A 24,924-nucleotide genomic window follows, 5' to 3' on the forward strand; every position below is an offset into this window, starting at 1 on the left:
AGGAAAGAAGTTTGGGAAGAAGCATATTGAAGTGTTCACTGACCTCAGCAGCCCGTTCAGCGAAGACCAACTGGACATTATAATTTGTAACTTGAAGAAGTCTGGCATCTCTCTGCAGTTCTTGTAAGATCCTGAGAGTAATGCATAGGGGATCTCGGCATCCCTCATGCCGTGGGCAGGGCCTGTGTAGATGGCTCCCAGGGGGCTTCCGTCTCAGCTGAGCTGGGGGAGCTGCTAGGTGGGATTGGCCACCCTGCATGTATCAGCCGTTCCTGTGTTCATAGAACTGTTCTGAGCTGTAGTAAGAAAGAGGGAAAATAGTGACCCCGAGAGATTGAGCTCAATAGCAGATCACCGCGTTTAGAACCAAAGAATCAAGGAATTTAAAAAAACAATCAGACTCCATCGTCTGGGGATGTTTAGTTTATGTCCTGTCTGCATAGATGGCATTGGCACCCTGATCCTTTCTTGTGTGGCTCAGAGAGCGATATCTACAAACAGCAGTAGATTGAGGGTAGACAGAACTGTTATGTTGGGAATCATCTTATAGCACAGGATGCAGACACATAATAAAATATAATTTGTTATGTATATTATAAAATTCTGGGAGAAAACGTGTATTTTATAATGTAAAAGGAAGAGGGTCCCTCCTCTCGTAGTAACTCGAATTTCTCCCCTAGCCTTTACTTTCTGTGTCGTACATCCCCACTAAAAATTCCTGTCATACTAATCCTTCCTGCTGCATTTAAAACCCATTTTTTCTCGTCCTATTTTTGGCCGAAGCAGAGTGATGATACAGGATGTTGAATTATTAATCTGATCAGGGACGTTCACTTTTCAAATTGAGAACTTCACTAAGAAGCCTTCAGTTCAGAGTGGTAAGCCTGCAGCCTCTTAGACTGCCTGCCATGGGGGAGTATGAACCCCTCTAGCATGCATGTGTGTCCCCCATAAGACTGCTGAGGGACACCTTCCCATGTGACTACAGAGAAGACTTCAGAAGAGCCCACCACATCGGCACTTGTTAAGATGGTACTTGAGAGAAATTAAGTGCCTTTTAAGTGACACTTGTCACTGAGCTGGGGTTTCTCAGTGCTGCGGAAGGCCAGCTTAGCTCATTCTCCTGCCCGTGGCCTCAGGATGCCTCCTGTCTGAAGCATATTGTACTGCACTTTCTGCTGATGTCATTTGGAAGAGCTGCTTTTAATCTCTTTATCTATCTATGTGAGTCCACAGTAGTGGACTCAGGAGGGGGGTAGTCCTCCTCCGCTTGCTTACGCTGCACTGGATGCATTTGCTCTCTTGCATATGCTTTCTTCCTGTAGGATAAGCTGCCACTGTTCAGTGCATTCCATGTATTGCCAGTTGCCTTAGTTTCAGTTAAAACATACTTTTTCCTTCGGCATAGTTTTTAGCTTCCTCTACTCTGGTCCGATACAGCAGAGAAAGAGCTGTTACTGTAACGTTTTCTAAGCTAAGCTTGTGCAGGCCCTGTGGATCTGTCATGCTAAGTAAAAAGGCCTACACAGAAAGCCTTATTTTAAGTGTAGCAAGCAGAATGATTGATGGCCTGTAAAGTATCCATCCACACAGGGGTGACCTCAGCGTGTTGGGGGAAAGGGTTACCTGAATCAGCCCCTGTGTTTGGAAGAATGAAGTGAAATCAGGGATGCCAGAGCACAAGGACTTTACCTGGTGGTCAGGTGACTGAGGTCAGGTGACTGAGTGGCTGGCTCTGGGGTGGCTGTTTCAGCTCAGTTGCTTTAGTTCCTTTTCAGAAAAGAGAAGCAGAAATCTCCACTGACTTAGTATATGAGAATCCATGCTATTGTTTAGATGAAAACATTTCTACAGTACCATATTATAATATTATCTTGAATATATTTGGGTGGCTTTTCTTTCTTTCTTTTTTTTTTTTTGTGGTTTTTCGAGACAGGGTTTCTCTGTATAGCCCTGGCTGTCCTGGTACTCACTTGGTAGACCAGGCTGGCCTCGAACTCAGAAATCCACCTGCCTCTGCCTCCCAAGTGCTGGGATTAAAGGCGTGCGCCACCACGCCCGGCCTTGAGTGGCTTTTCAATTTGTGTATGTTTTTAAATTAATTTTTATTTTCTACGTTTGGGTGTTTTGTTCACATGTATATCTGTGTACCACATATGTGCCTGGCGCCTGTGGAGACCAGAAAAGGGTATTGGATCTCCTAGAAGTAGAGTTACATGTGGTTGTAAGCTGCCATATGGGTGCTGGGAACCAAACCTGGGTCCTCTGTGAGATTAACAAGTTCTTTTAATTACTGAGCCAGCTCCCCGGCCTCTGATAATCTTGTATAATTTGTGGTTTGTAATCCCAACCTAGATTTAGCCTCATTTCAAACCTCATTTCAAACAAATAACTAGAGAGAAACATAACAGAATTGGGTTTTATTTCTGTCTGGGAGTATTCTGATTTCTGGTAAGATTTTAATGTCACAATAGCATTTGAGTTTTAAGTATTCTATGTTTCACAACCTCTTATTCCTTATTATGGCATTACTTGCAGTGCCCGAGGTTAGATTCAGGGCCCTGTCCATGCTAGGCAGTCGGTCACTCCGGCACTGAGCTGCATTCTCAGCTTCATCCTCGAATCCTTGAGGAGTCCTAGGTGGCTTCCCCAGCACTCTGGCTGCTTACGTGGTGTCTGGCCTTGCCCTAGGACGCATTTCTTCCTGACCTTTAACCTCTGGCGTTAGTGACCATCAGTGAGCTCTTCTAGACCTAGAAGACTCAGACTAGAAGACTCTCCCTCAGACTGTTGGTTCCTGATATTTTTATAAGTTTGAAGTCTGAGGGTGGAACACTTGAGTCCTTCAGAGGTACACTGTGGGACACATTGTGACACACTACAGTGTCCACGACAAGATGCTCTCTATGCTTCGTTTGTTGGTTTGTGTGTGTGGTTTGTATTTTATTTATTTATTTTTAGAGGGGTTTGTAAGGGTGGAGGATGGATATGAAGGGCCTGGAGATGAGTGGAACTGTGGTGGGTGATGTGAAACTCACAGAGTCAATAGAAAGACAAAACAAAGTACGGAGTCCTTCTTAGCTAGCAGAGTTGGGCAGCATGAGCTTGCCTCAGTCAATTCCAGTTGCTGTGACAGTACAGGCCAGCTGATTTACAAACAGACAGTTTCCCCTCACAGTTGGGGGAAGGGAAAGCTGAGTCATAGTGCTGATGCAAATGTTGTGTTTGGTACTGGGGATGTCTGCTTCCTAGGTGGTGCTGTGACATCACATGAAAGGAAGGACGGAAAAGGCAGAAGGGCACTTAGCCCCCTGCTCAGCCATCAGTCAACCTGCTGCCCCATCCTGGTCCACCCCTGCCTCCGCCCCCCCCCCCCCCCCAACTTTCAATATAGGAAATTTGGGGCACAGAACAACAGACCATCATAGAGCAGTGTGGAAGAGGTCATTCTGAGAGGGCAGCCAGATCAAGACAGCATGGAGATGCAGCGAGGTGAACCGTGGAGATGGAAAGGATCCAGGACCCAGCTGTAACTGTTCGTTTTCCACACAGAGAGCCTTTTAGTTATTTGGTTGCCGGCAGACAGCCTCCCCTTTTTATCAAATCAAAGGAGTGTTGGCTATTTAAAGCTGGAGTAATACTCAGGTAGATACACGGCATTTGACAGATAAAATTACAGAGCTGAGTAAGGTTGACTGGTAGGCAGGCATCTTCCCCACGGGTAGTAACAGTCACAGGGTGGAATCCAGGTTTGGAATCAGAGCTTATCTTCTTTCTCAATAGTCTGCCTTTTCCAATCGACAAGAATGGTGAGCCTGGCGAGAGGGGAGACATCGACCCCAGCTTGGACCACCCCAAGCCCTCCTTGCCTCAAAAAGGACTTACTGAGCAGCAAAAGGAAGGCATCCGCATGGTGACACGGGTGATGCTGTCTTTAGAAGGCGAAGACGGGCTGGATGAAATTTATTCCTTCAGGTAGGAAATGGGGACATCATCTTCCCACATGATCTCTCTCATCAGATGGCTTCTTAATCTGTCTTTCTCTGAGCTGTTCTTGACTTCGAAGTCATTCTTTAATAAGTGTTCTGACTTTTATTAAAGAAATCTCCAGCTCACTCTTAATTTCCTTTTATTAGTTGGTATGGTTTACCCAGGGTTCTCATTTATTTCCAGATGTGTGACTGAGGTTTGGGAGCATATAGAGGCCTCAGAGATGGAGTGATAGGCTTCATCTTTATTCCAGGCTTGGGGCACATGCATTGGGCCATATTTACATTTATATATTTACTAAACCCATTAAAAAAAAAGCTTAAGTCCTTTTATTAGTATATATTGGTTATAGGTAATTGATAGGTAATTGTTTTGTTATATCTTTTCTAAACAATCCTTTTTTTTTTTTTTACGGATTATTTATTTCATGTATTCACATACATGACATATACTGTAGCTGTCTTCAGACACACACTAGAAGAGGGCATTGGATGCCATTTCAGATGGTTGTGAGCCACCATGTGGTTGCTGAAAATTGAACTCAGGACCTTAGGAAGAGCAGTCAGTGCTCTTAACCGCTGAGCCATCTCTCCAGCCTCTTGTTATGTCTTTTCATTCACGTGAATTATGTCTTTTGATTACACTCACCCCTCTTCCTGCCCTCCCATTCCTACCAATCCCTCCTTTTCTCTGCATTTCCTTCTACTTTCATATCTGTTTTTGGTTTTGGTGACCTGATGGGTTTACCCAGTGAGGGCTGCTTCCTGGAGCGTGGGTGAGGGATTACTTATAGACAATAACTGGCTCACCTGTAGTCATGCTATTGAAGAAAATGTCTCTCTTCTTATCCCACCAAAAGAAAAAGAAAATCTATCCTTCTTCTTATAAAGTGTTAACTGCCTATAGAACTTGAAGCCAGGGCAGAACCTGTAAGTCCCTCCACGCCGTGATGGCGTGTTGAAAGGCCCAGTCTCATATGATTAGAACACAACATTCTGCACCATTCCACCACTTCCTCCAGTTTACATTTTTTTATGACCCATCTTCTGCAGTGTTCCCTGAGCCTTGTAGGGGATAATGTAGATGTTCCACTTAGGGCTGAACATTCAACACTTACTCTTAACACTTTGACCACCTACAGTCCCACCTGTAGTAATTGCCACCTACTACAAAAAGATTCTCTGATGTAGCATCACTAATCTATGTGCAGAGACATAAATGTTAAGAAGATAATTTGAAGGGCCTGGAGGGATAGCTCTGTGGTTAAGGGTGCTTCCTGCTCTTCCAGAGGTCCTGAGTGCATATAGTCAAACAGACACAGTCACAGACACACAATTTTTAGTAAAGACAATTTGAGGAGGATATTATATCCATTTAGCGAAGCAAACAATAGTAGCTTCTTTGCTAGGACCTATGACCTTTGTAGCCGTGGGCTTTTGACTAGGTTTACAATGCTAAATGTGGCTTTTTTTCTGTGTCGTGGACCCTAAATTCAAGCATGGAGGGGTTGGTTGCCAGTCATGCTGCAGTTATATCTGTGGGCCTGTCAGGTTGGTATAGCAGTACACAGCATCCACATTGAGGCCTGAGTAAGACCTTTGATGACGTTCACCCAGCGGCCTGCAAAGCATCTTCCAGCATTGGGAAAGCAACAGAGCAGAGAGCGAGCTTCTCAATCAGCACTGGCTTGCTTTCTCTGTGCCCTGCAACCACCCATGGTGGCTTCTGCAGTAAGGTCTTTCCACATAGTTCAGTTGTGCAGCACTTCGTAGAGGCAATAGTCCTGCCATTTGTAGGATCTCAGGAGTTCCCCTTACCAGTTATTCATAATAGTAACCTGCCCCTGGGATTTCCATCTAGTAACCTGTGGCTTCTGGGACAGCTTTGTCACCCACACAGGAAACCCGGACCTCTCTGCTTCGAGTCTGTAAGGTTCTCTCTTCTGACCAGCTTACAGAGAGGGCAGTTTCCTTAGGGCTTAGAAAGACTCTTTAGAAAAGATTAGCTTTTTTTACTTTATTTGTATGAGTGTTTGCCTGCATGTATGTGTGTGTCTACATGTATGCCCATTGCCCACAGAAGTCAGAAGAAGGTATTGAATCCTTTGAACTGGAGTTACAGATGGTTGTGAGTCCTCATATGGGTGCTGGGGATTGAACAAGGGTCCCCTGCAAGAGCTCTCTGTGCTCCGAATCTCTGAGCCGTCTCTCCAGCCTCCTTACAGCTTTTCCATAGAGCCTTAGTTTGGGTTGACTCTCTGTCTCCTTACTGTTACACACACACACACACACACACACACACACACACACACACACACACACACACACAAGTTCAGGCTTCTTTTGTCCCCTCGTATGGGCCCTTCTGGTTTTCTAGACTCTGTAAACTCCCACATAATCCACATATATAAAAATTAGAAGCCAGGCTCCCCCTAATACAGATGAGAGAATATGTATTATTTATTTTTCAGAGCCTGACTTATCTTACCTAATATGTTTCTCAGTTCTATCCACTTTCATGCAGATTTTATAATTTCCCTTTTCTTTAAAGCTGAGTACAGTTCTACTGTATATATGCACTACATTTTCATTATCCATTCATGAGCTGATTGTTGCCTAGGCTGCTTTCTTTCCTTACTGTTGTGAATAGAACAGCAGTACACATGATATGCAGGTTTCTCTGGTAGGATGCAGGGGCCTTTGGGCAGATGCCCAAAGTTGTATAGCTGCATAGTGCCTGACTCCACATTAATTTCCATAGTAGCTGTACTAGCAAGAACCATTTTTAATTACAAGAAGTTAAAACTCGTAATTAAATGTCTGAGACTCTCAGTGTTCCTTTACTTTTTGATACAGGTTTAGAGAGCACCATGGGAAGAAATATTATGGTTTTTATTTGGGGCTTCTTTCTCCTTCTCCTTCTTCTCATCTGTCTGTAGAGGTCATGGGAGAGACTGTCTCTAGTATCTGTATTATTTTCGGTTAGAGTTGGATACACACTTATTCTGAGCAAAGAATCCAGGAAGGTTTATATTGCACCCGCTGCCATATTTTTGAGGAGTGAAACTTGGCAAAGGTGGCAGTATAAAGTTGGCCAAGTGACTTGTGTGGATTCAGAGCCTTGGACAATGCTACCTTTGTCTAGGAATTAATCCCATTGATCTGTTGTGGAATTGAGGGCTGTACGCAAAGCTCTCATTTGAAGTAGGTCTGCAATTGGTATTTTTATGAGTAGCAACAGTTGACCTCTTTTTTTTTTTTTTTTCAGCTACAGTTTTTCTTAAGTATTTCTGGAAATCTGTAATTGACAAGAAACACACCATAATTTTGTAAATACGGAAACCCCTGAAGTTATCAGTAACTTGGAATGAAATTGTAATTTTCCAAGGGGTCACCAAAGGAACTAGTGAGAAATCCTACAAAGTGAAACATCTTAACGAATAGTGTTCTTGTCACACTGTGTGCAGATGACTAATATGTGTTCTTATCACACTGTATGCAGATGTGCATTCTTTTTTTTTTAATGTATTTATTTATTATTATATGTAAGTACACTGTAGCTGTCTTTAGACAACCCAGAAGAAGGCGTCAGATCGCATTATGGATGGTTGTGAGCCACCAAGTGGTTGCTGGGAATTGAACTCAGGACCTCTAGAAGAGCAGTCAGTGCTCTTAACTGCTGAGCCATCTCTCCAGCCACAAATGTGCATTCTTAAGCTGTTTCTCTCTCAGCTTTGGGAATACATGCCTTAAGCTAGTGTATAATGAGCTAGTACAAGTTCACTATTTAAAATTATCTTCCCCTGTGCCCCAGCAAGCAGATAAATCATTGACTATGTTTGTGTGTCTTACTTAGTACTTTAAACTGCTTTGGTTTAATCTGCTTTTGGTCTTCTATGTAGGTCAGAACTTTGTCATTCAAATACAATGACTTTTCTTATTTAAGTCAACTGCAAACAAATGGATTTTCAAATTCAGTTTCTCTGAAAGTGCACATGTATGCTCTTTGACCCAGTGATTGTAGAAATGAAATCAGAAACTAAAGACTGAATGTTCAAGCAAAAAAATTAATTAGAAGGAAAAGGGGCTTGTGGGAAAAAGACAACATTGGATGGATAATGTCTCATGAGACAGATTAGATCTGGTGCAGACATAGTTTTTCCACAAACCCAAAGCCAAGGTGTACCATGAACTTTGGAAGCTGGGGTTCAGGCAGAACAGCTGTTTGCTACCATGCATGGTTCTGAGGACTGGAGCCTGTTGCGGTCTCTCTCACTCTAACTGGGTCATGTCAGGTAGCTCTCGACCACTTCATAGACTCCCCTTTCGTCTGTACCAAGGGCATCAGTCGTCAGGTCTGGTTTGGACATCGTGTGTATTATATCATCAGTTCCTTTGCTCTTTCCCTATTGGATGCCACATCCTACCTCTCACATAGTCTTCTGTTCTGTTTGACTAAAGGCAAATAAAACCAGACTTGACTTTTATTTCTCCCCGCCCCAACCCCTGAGACAGAGTTTTACTGTACTGGAACTCACTTTGTAGACCAGGCTGGCCTCAAACTCAGAGATCAGCCTGCCTCTGCCTCCAAGTAGCTGAGATAAAAGGTGTGCGCCACCACACTTGGCTGAATGTCACCGCTGTTTAAATGAAGCAGTGTTCTATGTTATGTTTATCTTCTCCCTGTCCTCCTCGACCAAACAGGCTACGGATTCCTTTATCCCCTGGGTAGTATTTATGTAACTCTCTCTGTGGTGTGCATATGAAACCATCCTGTCTTTTACTTAGGGAGTTTGGCAGTAAGTAATGAACTGTGAGCAGAGCTGCAGTCTGGTACCTTGCCTGTGATACTCCAGAGCTGGGGCTCACATCCTCTTGTCTGTTGTTTTCTCAGAGGGGCTGAGCGCCTTCCATTGTGTGCCAGCTCATTGGTGGATGTGTTTTTGTCATCTCCTCAATGGTGTCCTTGGTCCAGCATAAATGTTAAGAATCCTTGCTATAGCGGAAAGAAATGATCCACTAGAGGAGGGCTGAACAGTCCCTTTCCCCGTCAGGACAGTGACGAGTTCTCCCTCCCAAGCCAGCTCACCTGTCTCTGGCTCCTTCCCAGCCGTGGTTGTCATTTTCCTACCTCCTGCTGCTCTTTCTTTCTTCATAATCAACAACAGCACATGTCTTATTCTAGTAAAATAAGGAAATCATCTCCTCTAAACTAACATTGGAAAATTGTCTTTCATTATGTGTTTTCCTTTATTAAGTGAGAGTCTACGACAACTGAGCGTCTTTAAGAAGATTGAGAGGCGTTCCATGCCCTGGCCCTGCCAACTGACCATTGGCCCCAACTTGTCTATAAAGATTGTAGCCTATAAATCGGTAAGTAGTAAAGCTGCGTTATAGGCAGAAAACTACGCTTCTGTAAGAAGCTGACAGTTCATGTGCGAGTGATTCAGGGTGTGATTCCTGCCTCTCTTACTGCTCTCCCTTTTGATTTAATCTCTGTATAGCTTTTCACCTAGAAGGCATGCAAGGAGAGGCTTTAAAAATTGTTTGTAATATGGCTGGATTCCCTCTTCCTCATCAGGCCTTTGTGTCTTTTCCTTTTAGGGGGAAGAAAATGTGATGGATTAATTTGTCTTTGTGTGTCATAGTGGGAATGTCAATAATACACTAGAGTTATGTGTAGAGCTGTGGAGATATGGTCATACCTAATTCAGTAGTTAGTGGTCCAGTAGTAATAGTATCTATAGGATGTCAAAAATGTTGGCTTATTAGTGTCAGGTTGTGTGTCGGTACTCATGTGCATGTGCACATCACAGTTCACTTTCCAAAGTCAGTTGCCTTCCACAGTTATTTAAGTTCCAGTCTGAGCAGAAATCTGACCTAAGCTTCAATGTGAGCTTCCTTGTCCCCCCTTAAATATATGCTGAAAGTCTAACTAAATCTGAGGAATAAATATACAGATATTTTTGTATGTTTAAGAACTTAATTCCCAAATACATCATGAGAACCACAGAGGTAATTTTGAGTTATTTTGGTTTCTGTGAAGGCCAAAAGAGCGTGCCTAGGGATGAGTCTATACTCTCACAGTTTCCTTTGTTGGCTTCTCCTTCCCTTTGATGATGGCAAAATGTATTCTCCCTCTTTATTACTCAATTTGAGAGTTTTCCATAGAAAGTATATGTGTATTCAGAAATCAGTTTGTGCCTATAGCCTACCAAAGGAGAAAAGGGGAATGTAGAAACAGCTAGAAGGTATTCCCATTTGAAATAAACCAAAATTTAATAAAAGGAGAGAAGAGGTTAAATACTGTATGTAGAATAGTTGTTCAGAGAGTCTGTCAGATTTTCATTTTCTTCAGTCAGTATCTTGTCTCTCCTCATTTTCTATCTATCTTTTGATAATAGATTGTACAGGAGAAATTTAAAAAGAGTTGGATAGTTGTGGATGCAAGAACTCTGAAGAAGGAAGATATACAAAAAGAGACTGTTTATTGCCTAAATGATGATGATGAAACTGAAGTTTCCAAGGAGGACACTATTCAAGGTATGAAGAAGCAAGTGTCTGCACTTTCATCCAAGAGAGATTTTTTTTCTAACGTGATGGGAGGCAGCATAGATTGGTCACCTAGAGACACTGGGTCCTGTAGGCCAGTGGGGACTCCAGCAAGATGGCTCTGGGGAAGGACCTGTATATTTGATCCTTCCAAATTTAAATGTGTCAAGCAACAGGACTTGTACTTGGCTTTCTTCCGACTCGAAGATTCCCTAGCTAGGAGTGTGCTTATCAAGTGGCTGAAGTAGCTTTCGCCTTTACTCTTCAAGTTCCAATTTCAGGTCTTATATCCTACTGGCTATGCTCTCTTAGGGGAAAATATTATCTGTGATTGTTGTCATGGCTTAAACACACTAGGCTCTTTAAAGCTGGGCTAAATATACCCAACCCATTTAGCCTAAATAGTATGTTTAGACGACATCTTTATCCAGAGGACTTGAAAACTAGCTGAGAATATATGAATATTCAAGAGCTTAAGTCCTCTGATGCCAAATGATGCTTAGGATGGCAGCCAGGGTGCGTGGATCAACTTATTACCAGGTTGTGCACTGCTTAGTGTAGTTTTAAGTTTCCAGTTCTGGGAGAAAAAAAAACAACAACCCTCATGTATGGTGTTACATCTTAAGTATGTGAGGGAATGGGGTAGTTTGAAGCTGGTAGTGTGTACAGTTATGTACAGAATATGATGAATACTTTGCAATATCTACTAGTTTGATTGAGTTCAGTAGCAGAGCATAAAGCATGACTTTTGGATTTGTGGTTGAGCGGGAATCATGAACCCGTCATTAGTGGATCATTGGATCATTCTATCTGGTGGGAGGACCGGCTCAGGGTGGGCAGAGGAGTGTGAGTAAGGTGCAGGCCAGACGCAGAGGGCCTAGGGGGTACCCTGAGTAGCAGCCTGCATTTTCTCTTATTGTCACAGTCTAATGAAGCAGACACCGTTGCTATTTCTGTTTTCCACAGAAGGACTGTAGTAGGTAGGTTTCTTACTGCTATGACAAGAGTAACTCAAGGCAGAAAAGGCTTATTTTGACCCTCAGTTTGAGGATACAGTCTGCCAGGCAAGGAAGGGCAGGCAGCAGGGATGTGAGGCCCACCGCATCTGTGCTCAGCAAGCTGTGCTCAGCTCTTTTTCTCCTTTTTGTTCAGCTCTGGACCCCAGCTCATGAGACAGTGCCATCCATAGTCAGGGTGGGTCGTCCCACTTCAGTTAACCCTGGTAGGGAACTTCAGAGGTACACCCAGAGGAGTGTTTCCATGGTGATTCCAAAGTTATTATCCCATCAAGTAGATGATCAAGATTGGCCAAAGCTGAAAGATACTCATTAACATAAAGTCACACAGCTAGCTGCGCACAGACACAGAACTAAATTGAGAGTTTGTTCCTTCATTCTGTTCAGAATTGGGCCACTAAAGGGTTTTGGATGATAGACTCAGAGTGTATGCATGATGTTAAAGCTCATGGAGCCATTGATGGTTTAGGGGATTCACATATGTCTACAGTGTTTAGGAGTGTTCCATGGGGAGATGAGTGGGATAGCTGGATAGAAAGGGGAGGGACTAGATAAGAGGGGACCAGTTCTTTAAGTTGTTCAAAAAAAGCTCTGTTGTCTGGGACAAACAGATTCTTAGGGCAGGCAGCTGAAGGGAAGTGCTAGGCACAGCCTGGGTCACAGGATGGAAGTTCGTCATCAGTTCCCCTCTTCCCTTTCTGTGACCGACCACTTTCCTTTGCCTCTCCTCCACGGTCTACTCATTCATGTGTTCTCTCTCTTACCCAGAGGATGTAGTAGATACATGTGAGTACATACATGGTCGTATGTTAGTCTCTTCTGTACTCCTTGGCTTGTAGCAATGTTATTTGCACTTGGAGTAGAAGAACCAGAAAGCACAGTTAGTTTTCATGAGCACCTCTGAGGTTAATGATTCTTATTAATTCAAATGAGACCATGATTGATGATAAGAAAAAGTTAGAAAGATACTTGGTTTGGGGTCTGAGAGATGGCTGGTGAGCAAGGTGCTTCTGTGTCAGGATGAGGACCTGGGTGTGGATCTACAGCACCCTCAGAAAAGCCAGGTATGGGCTGGATGCAGTGGCGCACGTCTTTAACCCCAGCACTCGGAGGCAGAGGCAGGCAGATCTCTGACTGAAGCCAGCCTGGTCTACAGAGTGAGTTCCAGGACAGCCAGGGCTACACAGAGAAACCCTGTCTTGAAAAAAAAAAAAAAAAAAAACCAAAACCAACCAACCAACCAAATGAACAAGTAAATAAAATAAAATAAAATAAAATAAAGCCAGGCATGGCAATGCACACTTGCAACCTCAGTGCTAGGGATGTGGAGACAGGTGAACCCCAGGGGCCTGCTAGCCAGTCAGCCTCACTGGAATGGGGAGCTCCTGGCTTGCTTACAAGCCCTGTCTCAGAAAGTAAGGTGGAGAACAGTAGAGGGAAGCTGACCTCTGACCTGTCCATGTACTCTCAGGTGAACACATGCACACATGTGTACCCTTTCCCTTACTTGCACACAAGTGACTGGAAAAAAAAATTCGGTTAAAAAACATGCTTAATAATCAATTTGTCATTTTAAAAGAAGTGTTTTAAACTTACTATAAATTACCAGACTCTGGAATCTAGGGTTTAGTCCTATTTGGTTTATGATGATGTCTATTTCAGAAAGCTATGGTCAGCAATTGTATCAAGTCAGACAAAACAAACACTTTGCTGTATTTGACATTGGATATTAACTAAAAGACAGAAATGGAGACTGTACAGTAAAAGCACTGTAATACTGAAGGTGAAAATTCTACTGTAGGGCATTAAATATACTCCATTGGCTAAGTTAAATGACTTGTTCAGTGAAATAACTTATTAAGAAAATAGCTCAAGATAGCAGTAAAACCCTGTAGCAGGACATTGATTATGGCCAGGTACTAACCTGGCCAAACTGCTGATGATGCCAGGCCTAGTAGTGCAGGCACCTAGGAGGCCGACGTCGGAGGAGAGCAAGCTGGCGTCCAGCCTGGGCAACATAGCAAGACCCTGGCTCCAAAACAAAACACAACAGGGCCCAGGGCTGTAATACATGTCAGAGTATGTACCTAACACGTATGAGACCCCAGCACCACAAGAAATGATCCTAACGCCAAAACAATACATATATATATATATATATATATATATATATATATATANTAAGTTTAAAACACTTCTTTTAAAATGACAAATTGATTATTAAAACTTATTTAGAAAATAGCTCAAGATAGCAGTAAAATCCAGTAGCAGGACATTGATTATGGCCAGGTACTAACCTGGCCAAAATGCTGATTATGCCAGGCCTAGTAGTGCAGGCACTTAGGAGGCTGACGTCGAAGGAGAGCAAGCTGGCATCCAGCCTGGGCAACATAGCAAGACCCTGGCTCCAAAACAAAACACAACAGGGCCCAGGGCTATAATACATGTCAGAGTATGTACCTAACACGTATGAGACCCCAGCAACACAAGAAATGATCCTAACGCCAAAACAATACTTATTTTTATATATATGTCAAGTATCATGATTCAGTGATTGAGCTTAATTGTCAAGGCCACAGAATTAGTTATAAGTATTTTAAATGGGTAAATTGAAAATGTAGAGAGTTTGAAACAGTTCTCCATTATACAGAATTACAGGGTTAAGGGTCCTACCTCCATAGCAATTAATCTTTATACTAAATAAGGAAAAGGCAGTTCTGAAGTATGTGTATATAAATAGTTCATTTTGTAAAAACATGTGCGTATATATACCCATTATATATACACACAAAGCTATGTGTATAATATGTAACATTCTTCCAAAATTCATAAATAATAAAGCTAGATATATTCTCCCACAAAAAACAAACAAACAAACAAAAAAACAAAAAAAAACCCATGCTTAATCTTGTCTCATGCGTTTCCCTGTTGAGTTTTTGGTTGGAAATTTTGAATTTGTTGTCTTTTTCAAAAAGTCATGCATGAGCCTAGAAACTGCTTTAAAATTTTTTATTTTTTATTTTTTTTTTTTAATTAATTGCATGACCCCAGCAGCCTCATGGACCGAGCAGACACTGGGTTACAGTCTGTCTTAGGACTCCCACTGTTTCTGGGGTTCTGGCAACCCTTCTTGCACTCACCCTGGAGAGATGCTCTGCGCCACAGGAGAGCGGATGCCGGAGCTCAGGCTGGGCTTGGCTTTTTTCCTTTCACTTGTAGTGGGGACACACGGGCCCATCTTTGTCCAACCTAAGACCCTGAAAGCAGACACAGCCGAGTCCCAGGAGTAGAGTAAATTCAAACTCTGAAGAGTGTGGGGCTTGTCAGTTGGATGCTTTTAAAACAGTTTGGGCTTCCTCTGTCAGATGGCTGCAGGTATGACGACTTCCAGCATGTGTGTTTTTTTGGACATTTTGTTCTGAAGATTTCCAGTGGGCCGTTTTCTCTGTGTGGACCTCTGGGTTTCTGAATAAATGGGCTTTTGATTATGTTTACAACTCACTCTTGTCCTGCAGTCAACACAGTTGTCTTCGGAGGATGACTGATGTGCTGTGTTTGTACAGTCTTCTCTGCAGGGTGATCATTAAGGCGCCTAGACTGCAGAGGATGCTGCCTTAAAAATGTCATTAGGCCGTAATCGTCCATAAGGGGCCCACGTGGTTTGTTTCTGCCTCTGCTTTTGGGGGGCAGTAATTTGGTTCCAGGGAGCAGAAGAGACTGGCTCTGGGATACATGTGTTGATGTGTATACAATTATTAATGTGTGTACACACTTGTTGATGTAGTTAAACATCTATTGATGCGTGCACCCAGCTTACCTCAGGCCCCACGTAGCTAACACATGCTCTGCTTTCATCCTCCAGGGTACCGCTACGGAAGTGATATCATTCCTTTTTCTAAAGTGGATGAGGAACAAATGAAATATAAATCTGAGGGGAAGTGCTTCTCTGTTTTGGGATTTTGTAAATCTTCTCAGGTACAGCAAATACTCTGCAGTTGTGAACGAACTCTATGCCTGGAGCTTTTGACTGGTTGTTTTATTTACACTTCATACTTCCTTCTCATTCAGTATCTAAAATGTAGTTTGGGGATGAGTGTTGCCCTTTTTTTGTCTAAAAACACTAATTGCTGTGTGTGTGTATGTGTGTGTGTGTGTGTGAGGGTGCATGTGTGTGTGCATGTATGTGTGTGAGTACAGGTGCTAGAGGAAGGACAGGAGTCAGGTCCCCTGAGAGCTGCAGTTACAGGCAGTTGTGAGCCACATGACATAGATGCTGGGACCTGAACTCAGTTCCTCTGGAAGAGAAGGTTGAGTGCTTAGACATGGTGCCATTTCTACTCTGGAGTATCACTGGTTCATGGTTGGCCACCTTTTCCCTCAGTTTCTTGTGTGGGGTTCTAGGATGTGAACCTTATCCATAAGTCACATGATTTGTAGGCACAAAGTGCAGATACATGAAGTAGACAAAAGGGGACATGCAGCAGCTTGCCATGGGATCCACGGATGGTCCTAGGAAGCATGGCTTAGTATCTCCAGAGATCTTAGGTTTGCTGTCCTTGGGGTAGACTGCAAAATGATGAATACTAATATTATTGTTATTGTTACTGATTTGGTTTTTGAGACAGAGTTTTTCTGGTAGCCTTGGCTGTCCTTGAATTCACTCTGTAGACCAGTAGTAGTGTCTGCAGAGGTCCAAAGAGGGTCCTGGGCCACTGGAACTGGTGTTAAAGGCAGTGAGCTGTGATGTGGGTGCTGGCAATTGAACCCGGCTCCTCTGGAAGAGCAGCCAGTGCCCTTAACCACTGAGCCATCTCTCCAGCCCTTCTCTCCCTTTTGTGAGGAGATTTCACAATGTATCCTGGCTGGTCTTGAATTCACAGAGATCTGTCTGCTTCTGCATCCTAGTTGCTGGGATTAAAGATGTGTGTTACTACATCTCACTGAAACTACTCTTTCTTCCCTTGCTAGATAGGCAGATAAGCCCTATCTCAAACACCTTTAGTATAATTTAGAATTGCTAATACTGAAATTACCTCTGTCAGGCTGGAAGTAGAGGCCTATTTTAGCTAAATCAAAGCAGGGTGAACATAACCAAAAAAATACATGTCCCTTTAAAAAAGACATTTATTAACTTCAAATTTTACTTTTAAAATCATGTTCTCTCTTTTTAACTTCTAAATCAATTTTATTATAATGATTGTTCTTTTGAAGGAGGAAAATACTTTTATTCAAGTCTGGGCTTAGAAAATGGGTAAAGACTGTCCATCTTAAAGAGAAGAGCCCTTCTGTTCCCCAGCGTGAAAGAAGGGTCCCATAGGTCCCACAGGTTTCTTGAGATGGGATAAGCCCAGGCTCACCTCTTCAACCAATAGCCAGGCAATGCCCCGCTCAACTTTGTAACAAAGCTCGGTCTCAGACAAGTATCATGAAATATTAAATTATAACTACTATTAAATGCACACTTATGGTGTTCCAACCAGTATAAGCGTTTGATAAAAATTTTCAGTTAATATTACCCTTCCAGGCTTGTACTTATTGTAGGCAGTTTTTTGGTTAGGAAATTGAGGATTAGCCTTGTTATGTAACTAGTCCAAGACCTTACAGTGAAACGAGAGTAGCTGCGGATTTTAAAGCAGGTCTCCTTGACTCCAGAGACTGGGCCATCGTCCAGTGCTACTCTTACCATGGGAACTAGCACAGTTCTGAGTAGTCCACTGTACATACAGCTTTCACGTATGATCTTACCCAGAGGACACGAGGCGTTGCACGGAGTATTTTCCATACGGAATAGGACATAATACAGAGGCGCACCTTTTAGCAGACGAGTGGTTGTCAGTTATTGTGCATGAAATCATATGCTCCTCCACCTCGTCTTCAGCTGGGATGCTCACAAAACACCAGTTTTGGAATGAATTGGTGTGAAATATTTTTTGTGTGTGGCTGGTGACTGTTTGCTAGCCAAGCACACTACCACTTCTGTGTGTGTGTGTTTGTGTGTACACACTGTTTATTTTAAAATATCAAGCAGTTTTTCAGTTCTCTTGCTAAGTTGTCAAGTATTCTGGATAGATAATTATGAGACAGAAAAGACTGTGGTAATTAGCTTCCCTCCAGATTCCTGACTGTTCTTTTAAAAAGTCATTTAGGTGTACTAGATAAAGATGTCATTAGCTATTTCTTAAAGATTCCCTTTTATTTTTAATTATGCACGTCTGTGTATGTGTGCCTGTGTGTAGCTATGTGCACGTGAATGTAGGGGCTTGTGGAACCCAGAGGTGTTGGATCCCCTGGAGCTGGAGTTCCAAGGGTTGTGAGTCACCTGACACGAGTGCTGGGAACCAAAGTCCGGGGCTTTGCTGGAGCATTGTGGGCTCTTAACTGCTGAGCCGTCTCTCCAGCTCCCTCATTAGCTATTTTTAATAAGTCAAGGACTATTATAAATTCTTCAGGTTAAGGGATCTCTTGAGTATGCTGTGCTGGCAGTGTAGGGTTATCTTGTATGCCTTCGCATAGTGGTTTCAGCTGGGATGTAGAAGTGGAAGTGAGGGATATTTGGATCTCACACCTTTGAAGCTCCGTGTGCTTGAGCTGCGGTTACTGTAACATGCTCCTGGTTTCCGGGCTTCAGAGGAAAGAGTGTGGGGAAAAGCAGATGAGAAATGCTGCCCAGAACCACACATGGCACGTCCTTCTAAAAAAGCCCCAGGTTCCACAGGCAGTGAGAGCCAGAGCTTGGTGGATGGGTATATGGGCTGCGATTTCAGGAGCGTTAATGTTCTGACTGCATTTCAGGAGGTGGGCGGCACCAGCCGTATGTTTTCTGAATGAGTTTCCATGCCCTGAGTCTGCTCAGAGCTGGCCGTCTTTGGTCGTCTGCAGTACATCAGAGGCTTGTCACCTCTCCCAGGACTTCATTCCTAAGGGACTTTTGGAAACAAGTCTTTGTAATCGCTCATTTTTCACCTGTCCCCTTGCGCTGTGCCCCAACACTGTTGTAAAAGCAGGACCGATGAACACGTACTCTGTTCCCATCACTCCAGATTGCAGTCGCTGTGATGTCTGCCCTGGAGCCAGTGCATAGGCCTTGCTTTACGTTTTCCTTTTTCAAGATGTATTCATTTTTATTTGTGTGAGTGTTTTGTCTATGTTTATGTATATCGTGCACGACTGATACCCTTGGTAAGAGCCGCAAGTGCTCTGAACAGCTGAGCTAGCTCTCCAACCTTTACATTTTCCTTTTGGTTAGTTCCTACTTCCCAAGTCTTGGTCAGTTTTTGCGTACGTCTTCTGAAACCCTCGCAGGCTAGCCCTGTGCCCTGTGTGGGACTGTAACACAGCATTGCATTTAATCACACAACTCTTGAGGCTTTTGAGGGACATGGTTATATCCTGCTCACTGCTCTGTTTCACTGTACAGCATAAAGGACAATACAGGACAGGCGTTAGGTGCTCATGTAGTTGTGATTCAAGTACTCCGTTGTTTCTAGGTGCTCTTGATGTTTACCAGTAAGAACATTTTGAGCAGACATTTTAGCAACATGTGACCTTACAGTGATGTATATTTCAAAACACTTTTTTTCTCTCTCATGCTCTTGTAGGTTCATAGAAGATTCTTCATGGGATATCAAGTTCTAAAGGTGTTTGCAGCAAAGGATGATGAGGTGAGTTGGGTTGGAGCTTTGAGACTGTGCTACAAACTGAACTGTTAGTTTAGGGAAGTGGGCTGTTTATGGCCTTGGTTTGTTTGTTTGCTTGTTTGTTTGTTTGTTTGAAACAGGCTTTCTCTGTGTAGCTGTGGCTGTCCTAGAACTCGTTTGTAGATTGGCTGACCTTTAACTAGGAAATGATCAGCCTTTGCCTCCCAAGTGATGGGGATGACACTCCTAAGACAGTGGCCTGCCTTTGTTTTTTAAAATGACATGAGTATTTGCAACTGGTTGGTGGGAAAGTCACCAACCTTTAACTCTGAAAAGGGAGAGATGATAAATGAGTTTGTTTTAGCTTACGCATAACACCCGAGGTCATAGTATTGCACAGCAACCACCTCTAACCAGCTTGACTTAGGTGTGGGTGTCAGCTGTTAAGGAGTTTTGAACCAGATTGGCCCTTGTCTCTCATTAACACCGAGCATTAGTATGGTGTGTGGACCTGGAGAAGTGCTCCTGATCTGTGAGCGATTTCCCTGCTCTCCCACGTTCTTAAGGTTTTCTGTCTTCAGGCCTGTTTATTCCTGGCTAATAACTCCGACTTTCACAACCTACACTCACGCTTTGCCCTCTGCACATTTTCTTTTTGAAATATTAAGTCAGCATTCAATATTTCGTTGGTGTGCTGACTCCAGTACAGAGTGTTAAAACAGCTTAAGCAGGCTTCTAAATTCAAAGGTATTTGCATTAGAAAATGTGAACTTAACGTAGAAGATTTGTTCAGGGTGGGAGGAGGGTATCGATGACCTTTTTTTCCGTGCTTCTGGAACATGGCTGGCTGCTCACCTAGTAGGTGGTCATGTCCGTGTCTGAGAGCGGTTATCAGGAGAAGACGCTTGCCTTCCATTCTCCTGGGTGGGGGTGAGTTCATTACCACACATAGACGACTTCACACTTGAGAATTCTAGCTCATGATGTTCTCCTGTATCAAGCCTTAGAAATTGTGCTGGTCTGGTCTGGTGTGTAGTATAATTTTAAACTTTTTGAACTCTAGCTGTGGACATAACTCCCACTTGGTTTTTTTGTTTGTTTATTTTTGTTTTGTTGTTGTTGTTTTTTCCACAAAGGAAATCCTGGCGACCTCTCGAGAGTTCTGTTGCAGAGCTATATTGAGGCACCTGAGCTGCAAATCAAATTTGTCATATAAGTAACTAGCTTCTGTTGTCAAAGTCAAATGAAAACGCAGAGACAAGTTTCTCATGAAGCAACTTGTGTTTGGAATAAGGACTAGGACCGTATCTCGGGCCCATGGGCATGAATGTTACCGCCTGTGTGGTTGGGTGATGGAGGAGGGTTTGGGAAACCTGTGCAGCTCTTATGAATGAGTCCTTATTGGCACTTTCGGTGCCCTAGGGTCTCGGTCAGCTCTGATGAGTGAGCAATGGAAGTTCCTAGGTAAAGTTAATGCCAAGGTTAGAGCTGGCTGTTCTGCAGTCAGTCAGTATGGCTAAACGAAGGGCAAGCTGTCTCTTCTTGGTTACTTGAGATCATTCTGGGGTTTGATATTGGTGACCTGGCTATTTCTGCTTTCTTATGGACCTTTGATTCTATTTTTTGTGAGTTGTGACAGAACTGGATCAATTTTGTGTAATAAATCGTCATATATCACTTTGAAGTTTTTAAAGAAAAGACACTTTCATTTCCTAATGGCACTTTGGTATCTGTGAGTTTTTTTCTGTGGTAGTCAAAAACTGATATTGTCAAACTGGAGCCTATGAGATAAATAGGAGGGTAGGGAGAGTATGCTATATGAAAGTTTCCAGTAGAAAATGCACACAGCGGACTTGTGTGGGTAGACAGGAGTAGGAGGACAGTGACAGATGCAATAGCAGTCTTCAGACATTGGGAGGAGGATCGTGGGGAGTAGAAATTAATCCGTGCTTCCTACCAGAGAACTGAACGGGGCCAGCCAGGTGGGGGCTTTGCTCCAAATGAGTTATTCTGTCATCAGAGATCGCCAGCTCGACGGATTGCCTTCTTGTGAGGTTGTCTTAAGTCTGTCCGTGGAAGGTTTTGAGCAGAGTTTCTAATAGCACCAGCCATATGGATTGTAGGGGTCATTAAAATGGGTGAATATTATTGTTTTTCAGTTAAAATATTCTGTGATTCAGTGACTAACTCCTTAAAATGTTTTCTCTGCTTATAATTGTGTGTGTGTGTGTGTATGTATATGTGTGTGTATGTGTATGTAGAATATATATATATATATATGTGTGTGTGTGTGTGTGTGTGTGTGTGCTGATTTGCACTGTGTGTAGAGAAGAAGGGCAGAGGTGAGAGGAAAGGAATGGGGACTCTGTGGAGTTAGATACAGTATGTGTTGTTACAATACAGAAACAGTCACTAATCCATTGTTCTTTACATTAAATATTCTGACTGGTCCTGTCAAAAACACACACCTTCAAATTCCAAGCAAATTAGAAATAGTGTCTCCTCCAGACTCTCTGCTTCTTTGGTCCTCTCTTATGGGCCTTAGTATTAGAACAGACATGTTCAATTTGGTACATCTGTCATTCCCACTAGTAAAGAATATCTTTACTCAGTGAATTCAGGGAGTCCGTTTTGCTCTATGATAGGGCCTGACATCTAGCAAGGAATAGGCTTAACATAAGTATTCCTTGAAATGAGGGGAACGTTATGTATTATCAAATCTGTAGACTATTTTGATAGCAAGATATTGAAGCCATAGGTTTGTATGAAGGGATGGGACACACATATACCTAACTGTGATATATACAGGCCAGCTAGCTGTGACACGGGAAAGTACTTGGAAGTGTGGAAGATGAAGCTTACTTAGTAAGGCAAATCTGAGATGCGTTAGAGGACATGTGTCCGGTTGGTGCTAGACGGAAATTATCTGAGCAGAAGCGCCCAGGGAAGTAAGGCACAGGATGTATCCCTGGTCACCAGTCAGCTCTGTGATGCTGGAACAGAACTGTTAGAGACTGTGCAAGAGACTGGCAGGGTCACCTCTGAACGGAAGAGGCAGTGGTGGACTTGAGAGACAGTGTAGGGGTCAGGCTGGGGGATGAGGAAGGTCAAGGGCTTTGAGGCCATAGTTCGGTTGAGTTGGAGGTGCTGGTAGTGGAAGTGAGAGATGCAGGAGGAGAAAGGTACTAGTAAGTGTGTTAAGATGAGAGATCTGCCAGTCAGTGCTTGGCCCACAGGACACTCTATTTGTGTGCCCACATGCAGAAGCCAGAAAAAGATACTGGGAGCCTTTCTCTCTTTCACTTCCCTGAGACTGGGACTCTTACTAGACTGGAAACTTGTCCTTTTGGCTAGGTTGGGTGGCCAGCAAGCCCCCTGGGCCCACCAGTCTGCACCCGTCAATGTTAGGGTTACAGACAGAGCCATGCCTGGGTTTTTATGTGGGTGCTGGAGATTCAGGCTCAGATGCTGAAGGCTCAACCTCCAACCCTTAGTTAATAAGGACAAACACTCTTACTCACTCATCTGTCTCCCCATCTCCTTGGAAGAGTTTTTAAGACTTGGATTCTTCCATTCATGGGACTGGACGAAACAATCCCGAAACTGAGTTTTAGAGTGAGAAGTAGGAAAGGCTGAAAGCGGACTTTGAGAGCTGTTGGAAGAAGAAAAGAGCTTGTGGGGCAGAGACCCACATGGAGTAATCAGAGCAGGCTGTGTGAGGACTCTCGCAGTGTGACAGGACCTGTGCTGACACACTCTTCTCTCTTACAGGCGGCAGCTGTTGCCCTTTCCTCCCTCGTTCATGCTCTGGATGAGTTAAACATGGTTGCCATCGTCCGATACGCTTATGACAAAAGAGCTAATCCTCAAGTTGGTGTAGCCTTCCCTTACATTAAGGACTCCTATGAGGTAAAACCTCCTGGCTCCTTTCCAACCTTTCCCTTAAAGAAAAAAAAATCTTTTATGGTTCTGGGGATCCAACTCATCCATGTGGGGGCCTCACGCCTGCTAGGCTGTGCTCAATACTGGACTGTTGCCCTCTGTCTCTTTATCCTAAAGAGTGCTTTAGGACGTTGTTAGAATATACATTCTAGCTCTGCAGGGCTAAGCAGGAACCATTTTCTGAATGTCCTGCAAACTCCCAGATAATGTTGGGATTGCTGGCCTTCGAGCTGGGTTTTCAGCTAGAAAACAACATGATTCCTGAATGTTTTTAAGGAGGGTCTTATTAAACCAGCGAAGGTGAATGCAGGGCTCTCTCTTCGTTCCCACCCCCTTGGCCTTTTCAGGGCCACATGGGAAGAGAAATCGCCTCCAGTTTAGCAAATATAAGGACCAGGAATAAAAGTTGGGTGTGACTTGACTGTCAGTGTGAAGGTTGGTCCATTTGAGGCTCTCCTATTTGAGGTACAGGTCAAGGTTGCTTCTCCCATTCCTCTGGGAACTCCATGCGGCAGGCTGGAAGAGAGGGTGGGGATGGTGACTTCCCAGTCAGATGTCCTGCCATCCAGCTTCTCTCATTGGTTCTGCTTGGTCCTGTGCTTTTATGGTTACCTAACAGCCTTCCTTTGAGGCATTTCTTTTATATCTTGTATCTGCCATACTGTTTGCAACTGTGAACTCACTACTAGGCGGCAAAATATGTTACCGTGTTTTAGTCAGATTTGCACAAGGTTTCGAACTATTTCTGCTGTGCCGCTTCTGTAGCATCTGGGACCACTTGGCTATGTCTCCATTAATCTGATGGTTTCTGCTTGTTGACGCCTTCCTCTCTCTTTAGTGTTTAGTGTATGTGCAGCTGCCTTTCATGGAAGACTTGCGGCAGTACATGTTTTCCTCGCTGAAAACCAATAAGAAGTGCACTCCCACAGGTGAGTCTACTCCATTTAGCCCACTAATGGCTCTGCACACAGACTCTTCTTGGGAAGTCACCTGGCTGCAGCTGAAGTTCTTGGATTCTAATCACACACTCACAATCCCGATGAAGGTGGTTCAGCAGGCGTTCTGCCAGGACGCAAGTTCTCCTAGCCTTCCACACCGTCTGCTTTTCCCTTCGGCATCCGAGGAACAGCTTGTTGGATGGCTGCTCTCCAGGTGTAAGCAGAAAGCTTGCTCCCGTGGAAGCGAGCATGCGTGTCTCTGCCTCCTGTGCGTGGTTTGATGTAGCAGGAGTGACAGTGGCACTATTCAGCATCTCTGTCCTCTTTGTTCTTCCTTTGAAGTTTATGACTGCAGTTCAGTTCTTACTGTGGCTTGTTGTGAGCGTTCGGTAGGTGCACCTGCAGCCAGCTGTCAGTGCCAGAGCAACCTCACAGCCACAGGTGCAGTCTTCTAGGCAACTCGCCATTTGTCACCGTTATGTGTAGTTGTAGGCAGAATGTAAAATACAAAACCAAAAACCAAATAGCTACAACAACAGCAACAACAACAACAACAACAACAAAAAGAACCCCCAATAAAAACTACCAAAAATAAACAATAACTGATGATGCTAGAGGCTTAAAGATCATCCAGAGAGATCTAACAAATGGTAATGGATTGCTTTAGGCTACTAGTCTTCTATATTATCTGTGGCAATGTAGGGTTAGGGAGTTTTAAGGTGAGTTTAAAAATGAGGTTCTCTCTATGCATTCTTAAGGCTAGGCCCTTTGGAGAAAGTATGTTATAAAAAAAAAAAAAAACCACCAAGAAATCAAATGGGTCCCTGGGGCTAGTGTCCATTTCTCTAGA

At 43.5% G+C, this 24,924-nt stretch overlaps 1 protein-coding gene across 1 annotated transcript in view; it reads left to right on the top strand.

Moving 5' to 3' along the window:
• The window catches only part of Xrcc5 (X-ray repair cross complementing 5), a 93,978-nt gene that overhangs the window by 8,999 nt on the left and 60,055 nt on the right, over positions 1-24,924 (top strand). Inside the window, exons 5-12 of the mRNA XM_029539368.1 lie at positions 1-123; positions 3,784-3,975; positions 9,248-9,362; positions 10,394-10,532; positions 15,420-15,532; positions 19,156-19,218; positions 22,966-23,103; positions 23,975-24,065. Coding sequence (XP_029395228.1) covers positions 1-123; positions 3,784-3,975; positions 9,248-9,362; positions 10,394-10,532; positions 15,420-15,532; positions 19,156-19,218; positions 22,966-23,103; positions 23,975-24,065 — 974 coding nt within the window. The remainder of the gene's footprint in view (positions 124-3,783; positions 3,976-9,247; positions 9,363-10,393; positions 10,533-15,419; positions 15,533-19,155; positions 19,219-22,965; positions 23,104-23,974; positions 24,066-24,924) is intronic.

The sequence above is a fragment of the Mus pahari genome, chromosome 5 (genome assembly GCF_900095145.1).
Source record: "Mus pahari chromosome 5, PAHARI_EIJ_v1.1, whole genome shotgun sequence".
In the NCBI taxonomy this organism is placed as follows: Eukaryota; Metazoa; Chordata; class Mammalia; order Rodentia; family Muridae; genus Mus; species Mus pahari.